General features: G+C 33.1%; 1 protein-coding gene across 1 annotated transcript in view; it reads right to left on the bottom strand.

Moving 5' to 3' along the window:
* Positions 1–7,096: 7,096 nt before the first annotated feature.
* Positions 7,097–7,899, bottom strand: part of Smp_153920 (putative cyclin G2) — a gene marked incomplete at its 5' end in the record, with an annotated part of 7,236 nt that continues 6,433 nt past the window's right edge. The window contains one exon of the mRNA XM_018796953.1: positions 7,097–7,454. Within this exon, the coding sequence (XP_018652043.1) occupies position 7,454 (1 nt within the window). The 3' untranslated portion in view covers positions 7,097–7,453. The remainder of the gene's footprint in view (positions 7,455–7,899) is intronic.

Here is a 7,899-nt window from a genome sequence, read left to right as displayed (position 1 = left end):
CGCCTGAATAGTTCACACTTATTATATTTAGTTCCATAGAAATGTTTTCATTGGTAGTCTTTTTAGTGTCACATCATTAACTGTACAAACTGACTATAATGATAAGCCAAGCTCTCGGTTAAAATTTCAAATATATATCACATTCAATCCTCATAAGATTTATCAATGTTAATTTTATGAAAGTTACAAGAATAGGATTTCCTTAAACTAGATCTCTTGAATTAATACTGACTTTAATCGGTTCATCCTACTAATGAAATCAACCTGTTGGAAGAAAGAACAAAAATTACCAGTTAAATTCAACGCTCAAACAAATCGATCGATTTATAAGGTAAGTTTACTTAGTATGTGTTCAAGTTAATAGTAAGCTTTCCAGACCTTAGTTAGTGGAATGAAGATGGAACTAGCGACCTAGTGGGTCGAAATCGAAAACATAAATAAATATCATTTTCGGATATTTGTTGATACTTATTTCTGATATCAAGGTATGAAAAATTTTGTAGCAAATGTATTCTTATAATGGATAACGTAGCTGAAAGTGTTAGTGATTATTCCAAATAATCTGTTAGTTTTGACGTAAAACAATTTAGTTGTTCTCTCCCTCTGGATAAGTGAATAGCCAATCGCGTACAAGGTCACAGGGACGTGATAACGTCATCTGTTAAGAAACAATCAAAGGTCACTAGTTTCCATACTTTCTTTCTATACTATCTTGTCTGATTTTTACAAGGCCGGTAAACATCATGTGATCCTTTTACACTTCCATCATGGCAAAAAATTGTTGAGCTACAAGAAATCAACTGATTCTAATTTCTCAGCCTTTAGTCAATCGATTTTTTCCAAACTCTGGAACTAGGATGTGACACATTCATGTGGATATAAATAAATTAGACTAACTTGTCCCGGTACCGTATATATAATTATATAACTATTACATAAACTGATTAACTAAGTGAAAAAAAGTAATGAAGCAATACTATGAATTGCTTGTTTCGCAAATAAAGAACAATAAATGTAACTTTAACTGGAGTTGCAAATAATAACGATTGGATATTAACTCAGTGCTCTGAAAGAAACCCACTAACCAAGAGACCTAAATGTCTTGGGTTTGACTCATGATAGGGTTCCCAGTTCATACTGATGAAGAGTCCTATTCTAGAATGGAATAACTGTCTAGTTTCATTCAAGTTCTCAGTGTTCGTCCTGTTAAAGTGACTTTTTAAAGTAAACTACCTCCCAAAAATCGATACATGAATAATTTAAAAGTTATCATTGATTGATCTAAGGAACCTTGTCATTCAAAATAGTTGATATTCATTTGAATATAATTCATTGACTTAAAACAAGATCACATGTTAGATGATCATAAAAATCGATTATATGATATCTAATAACATTAATGTAATATTTGTGAGCAAAATCGTTTACTATGAATCTAAGCCTATCTAAGCCTAACTAGAAAGATAAAGTATTAAAAAATAATATAGCATACAGTAAATAAGACATTTGACACGAACAAATGATCGGTAATAATCACAAACTATCTGTAAACTTTTAGCTTTCTAAAATGTTTGCCTGATTTTTTAGACATGAAGTGAACTATTTCCATTTATTACCGGTTAATATTTTTAAGATAATATTCATTTAGTAAGTAGTTCATTTTATGGTAACTATTAACATAACTGATTGCAAAAGTACTTTAATCTGGGTTTTGAAAAAAACGCTAGTGAAGTAAATAATTGAACTTTATAAAGTTTTATAAGATAATCGTTAGAATTACTAAGGTGCAATGTCAATTATACGACCCGATTGTTTTAGATTAGATTACTTCCTTACTTACTCTTGTTACCACTCATGGAGGAGCATAGGTCACTAACAATTATTCTCCATCCAATTATGTCCTCAACAGTACTTTCTAATTGCTTCCAGTTGCTATTCATTCTTTTCATGTCTGCTTCCAGTTCTCGATGCAGTGTGTTCTTTGACCTTCCTCTTTCTCATTTCCCTTCAGGATTCCAAGCTGGTGCCTGCCTCGTGATGCAGTTTGGTGATTTCCTCCATGTGTGTCCCATTCACTTCCAACGTCTGTTCCTAATTCCCTCCTCAGACGGAACCTGGTTTTGCCTCTCCCACAGTAGGTTGTTGATGGTGGTATCTGGTTCACGGACAGTGAGTATCTTGCACAGACAATTGTTTATAAATACTTGTACATTTTTGATGATGGTTGTGGTAGTTGTCGCATTTTCATTTCCATACAATAGAACTTTCTTGACGTTCGTATTGAAGATTGTGAATTTGATGTTGGTTAACAGTTGTTTTGAGTTCCATGTATTATTCAACTGTGGAAATGCTGTCCTTGATCTGCCAATCCTTGCATTTCAATCTGCATTGCATTCTCCTTGTTCATCAATGATGCTGTCCAGATATGCGAAAGATTCCACATCTTCCAGAGACTTTCTGTCAAGTGTGATTGGGTTAATGTTCGCCGTGTTGTATTTGAGGATCTCAGTCTTTCCCTTGTGTGTGTTGAGTCCTACTGTCGCAGAGGCTGTTGCTACACTAGTTTTCTCGACCTACATTTGTTCGTGTGTATGAGATAGAATAGTCAGGTCATCTGCAAAGTCCAAATCGCTTAGTTGCATCCAACCTCTCCGATGAATTCCGTGCTTCACACCAGATGTGGAGGTCGGCCACGTGAAGGATGAGGAGGAAGAGAGAGTAAGCAGCCTTGTCTGATACCAGTCTTCACTTGGAATACGTTTGTCAGCTGTCCTCCTTGAACGACTTTTCACCGTAGTCAGTCGTAGATATTCCATATGATGTTGACGATTTTTTCAGGCACTCCATAGCGTCGCAGAAGTTTCCATAAGCTCCTTCTATCCACACTGTCAAACAACTTATCATAGTCAAGGAAGTTGACGTGTAGTGACGAGCTCCATTCAATTGATTATTAAATGATGATCTGTAGTGTCACGATTTGATCTGTTCACGAAAGATCCTTACGGAATCCACCCTGTTCATCTCGAAGTTGGACGTCCACTCAATACTTTCATCCGGTTCAACAACACTCTGTTGAAAAGCTTTCCTGGTGCCGATAGTAGTGTGATGCCTCTATAGTTCTCACATTTGCCCACATATCCTTTCTTTGGCATTTTGATGAAGCGACCATTTCTCCAATCTGTCGACGACACTTGTTCTTCCCCTGAAAATCTTCCTGAATAGAACATGGAGTATGATTGCAGTTACCTCCATATCTGACTTCAGTGCTTCAGGTAGTATATTGTCAGGTCATGCTAATTTGTCTAACGACGATCCAGATTTCTGCGATCGTTGGTGTAGTGACATCTATAGGGAAATCTGTATGTGCTGCTCCGATTTCTGGTGGATTCAATGGAGCTGGTCTATTCAAGAGTCCCTCGAACTGTTCCACTCACCTCTTTCTCTGTCCTCGAATTTCAGTGGTTGTCTTGCCTTCCTTGTCCTTGACCGATCTTTCTGGTTTATTATACTTCCCTGCTACTTTCTTCGTCGTGTCATATAGCTGTCCCACATTTCCTTCTCTTCAAGCTTTATCTGCTATCCTTGTTAAGTCTTCCACGTATTTTTGTTTATCTGCCCTAATGCACTTCTTCACTAAATTGTTTGCTTCTGTGTATTCAGTTTGTACCTTGACTTTCTCTGTTCTTGTTTGACTGTTGTTAATTGCTGTCTTTTGTCCTTTCTTTCTTGAATCTCGTCCAGGGTTTTTAAAATTTAAGACGCGCTTCTAGGGACTTTTTCTCAATTACTTTATTTAAAACCCATACTTACATTTTTCACATAGTATTTGGAAACATTACTCCGTAAGTTAAATTCAATAAACTTCAGACTGTCCTACTAATGGTAACGCTGTTAACTCCATTTTTCTATTATCTTTTATTATAAACAAACAGTCCTGTTTACTTACGAAAGTTTCATTTTATACTTATTTCGACTAAGTCAATTAACTTCACTGAGTTTTTTACTACTAAGAAGCAGAAAGGGAAATAAGCTGAATTCAGAGAAAAATTCAGTCTTCAAATTTTTCACTTAGTATCTGGTATCATTTGAACGATAACCTATGAGTTGGAGATTTGGGCTATGTGACTCACTCAAAAGGTTGTCGATTGAATAAATGTTAATGAACTTATGTTCAATACATTTCCTAAGTGCACTTACTATCATCTGTATATAATGTAGATAGTCATTAGATTTATCCAAGTATTACTCTTAAATACTAAAACACGTAAACATTGATCTTATCATGAATTAAATTATAGTACCTTTTCAGATATTTCCTTTATTAATCTTTCATCAAAAATCTCGCTTTACTCAGTGAGTTATGTATTTAAGTCAGTGTATTGTGCTTAACCCACAGTCAACCATGAAGTGCTAAATTGAGTAATTCGGAACAAATTTAGAAAGGACGTACTCTATATTTGTGAAATACATATACAAGCTTAAGACATGAAGAGGTTATACTTAAAACGTCATGAAAGTTTTCGAAGTATTCGGGACATGTCGCAGAACTACTAACTTGTAACAGTCAAGTAATGTATTGCTTAAGTAGGATTCGATTGGTCAAAGTCAAATTAATGTATGATACCATATCACGAAATCTTTGGGTGCTGTTCTTAACTTGGAGAAATAGTTGAATAGAACACTAAAAAATCTCTTTTTTGACACACTAAGTTATATGGCTCAAAGTCAGTGAAAGCATTTTCGTTATATTCAGGTATGATTCCTCCGAATCCTAACTTATTATTGTTACTACAGATGTCAAGTGTGAGTTTCAGTTGCTTATTTTATACTTACTACTTACATTTGTTTATTTAGTTTGAATGCGCAATTAAATTATTATCAAATAGTTCTCTATTTTCGTTGTAATATTATAGTTTGTTTAATTCACCACATCTAACTTGACTTAAATGCATTAAGTAAAAGAATAAGCATGTCTTATTATGACAATCTAGGTCATATTCAAACTTTTTTTGTTAAGCACTTCATTATTGAATCTTCAAGTACCCTACTGTTTATGGTCTAAATTGAACATGAAAGTGGAAAGTTAGTAGAGATAATTATAAGTAGAATCACTCCAAATGTATGTAAATATGATTTAACAGATGGCAAAATACAGATTAAGCTAAAATATACATCGGAAACTCCACTGCCAGCTACCAAAATATACTGTGTAAGTGATAGAACCAATTTCTCAGAATCAGGTAGATTTTGCTGTGATAAATATTTCATGATATGTGGTAAGATTGATGACTTATTTCATATTTGGAATACTCATCAGGATTTCTCAGGCCGTATCCCTAACAACATTCATTGTTAAAATTATCAACATCAGGATGTACATATATTAACAGTTGGTGTTTCCTGGGATTTTATTAAAATTTATTTTAGCAATCGATGAGTCCAATTGAGTCCAAAACATGACCACTAACACTCTTTGTATGTCTCACTTCAGGTAGAGTGTATATTTATCGCTCTTATAATCTCCTGCTTTTACCACCTTATACTTCTCAAGAAATAAAGTTATGATGAATGTTTGTTAAAACTAGCCAGTAACTCCCGACTCTTGTGATTTACCTTCTGGGCTATAGATAGTTTTACAATAACAAGGATTATTTGTTCTACAGATGTAAATGAAAACAGTACTTATTGTTATCACTAGCAAACAATGTTACTTTTTTAGCCAATGGTGCTAAACTTCACATAATGTAACAGTGATGATAATCAAAAATCAAACTAAGTATATTCATTTGACACTAATATCAGGCATTCACAATACTGAACATCCATTCAAATTTGAAGCCACAAGCATGAAAGTTTGGATCACTGAAAATTCATTTAAAGCTAAAAGAATCTAGAAAGGAAAAACGTTAGCTGTACACTGTCCATCCTGTAGCAAAATGTCTTTTACGGAAGCTATTTATTTGATGAACTTCTAGATGCTAACTACACACCGATAACATTAGTACACGTAATACTATTCCCACTTTGTCTACCTGTAACTTGACAAACTCACTGGAATTAGGCTGATAAATCTGCTGATGTTTGCGAAAGCATGAAATATGATATTTCAAGTAAGACGTGACTCGGTGATTATACACCTTAAAAGTAAGTCGTGTTTATTTACCAAAACGGTTTTCTATAAAACAGCACACATCATCTACCTACGTGACTCTTATATAGGAACGACCCACAAATAATAGACCTGAAACAACCTAGTTTCTGCACCATTTCTTTTAACATGAAAATCCAACCGAAAATAGTATGTTAATACGCAAAGGCACAAATATCTAAAGTTAAGCTACATAAGTATTCTTTGTATTTAATTATTCATTTTTTGCATAAGACATACATGCTTTATTTTACAAATTACTTCTTTTCTAAATGAATATAACAATTGATGGTTTAGTATTATACACCTGTTTACTTGATTTGGAAGATACTTTACTAATCTTAATTACATCTATATTTTAAACTTTATAAAAGATTGAAAATCAACCTAATATAATGAAAATTATAGATTAACCATCTACATAAATCAATAATCGAAAACCCATTGAAACCGTTACAAAATTAGAAAAAGAAAATCAATTTGAAAAATATTTTTATTGCACTTTTTTCTCATTTTTTTTTTGCTAAAATGAATGCATAAACGGACTAGAGAGAGGAACCAAAATAAAACAGATACATACATAGTTTGTTTTATGTTATTTCACTTGCTTCCTAAGGAAGAAGTTCAGTATAAAAGTTGTAAAGAGAAAAATGAAGGTCTATTTAGGCGGAGAGAGTAGGATAAATGGTAGCAGTAGTAATATATTATTGATCACAATTTATTTTTGATATAAAAAAGGAAGAACTGAAATTATAGTAGGAAATTTTCAATGATTTTAGCTGTTGATAGTATATATATATATATATATATATATATATATATATATTAGGAAAACAAGCCCTAGTGAAGTACAGTTGTCTGATTTTGTGTAATTTGACAATGTGAACAGAAATAAAAAAAAACAACAATTAAGTAAATTGAAGATATGCTGATAGTAGTACTGGTATACATTGAGCTATAGTTTTGCTGCTGATTAACTAACAAAGTAAACTGATTGTTAATTTTTTTTCTCTAAAAAAACAAATAATTCTGAAGTTTGTACACAACTGATTAAAATTTGAGGAGAGGGAAATAGTTCAGAGAAACAACAATAACAAATGATAACAGGAATGAAAACTTCTATCTTTTCGTTTTTTTCACAGTAAGTTTAAAAAGTTTTTTTTTCCCTTGGATTTCCCAATCACAGATTGGTCTAATAATCAAAATTTATATTAGGATTATAAAAGCTGAAAAATAATGAGAAGGGAGGATATTTCAATAAAACGATAATAAAACGTTAAGACTTGAATATGCCTCGTCCAAGTTTCTGAAAGGAAATATCAAAAAAAAATTAAATTAGAATGAAATCGTAACGAAACAATTAATACCAAGCAAAACGAATCAGTCAGAAACAACAAAATGAAATTAGATGAAATGGATGAATTAGTTTTATTTAGATTTAACAGGGAAAAATGCACATCATTTATTTCATAGACTTCATGGTGTTTATTATTTATTTATTATTTATTTAAACACATAAATATTGGTACAAAAAGCACCAGATAAATATGCGCCTCACAAATCTCATTTGATTTGTGTGAGGGCTGAGATACTGCCCAGGTGCCCAGACTGAAGCAGGTGGTTTTCTTAGGGGGCCACACCCCGAGCCTTTGACCTGAAGATCTGATCCACAAGGCAGTGGAGCATCTTAAGGAGATGCAGTCCCATGTTAGCCAGTGACCAACGATTGGTTCATATGCCATTGTCCTCAG

Source organism: Schistosoma mansoni, chromosome 4 (genome assembly GCF_000237925.1).
Source record: "Schistosoma mansoni strain Puerto Rico chromosome 4, complete genome".
NCBI classification, from domain to species: Eukaryota; Metazoa; Platyhelminthes; class Trematoda; order Strigeidida; family Schistosomatidae; genus Schistosoma; species Schistosoma mansoni.
Note: the sequence above shows the minus strand (reverse complement) of the source record. Positions and strands in the feature narration are given on the sequence as shown.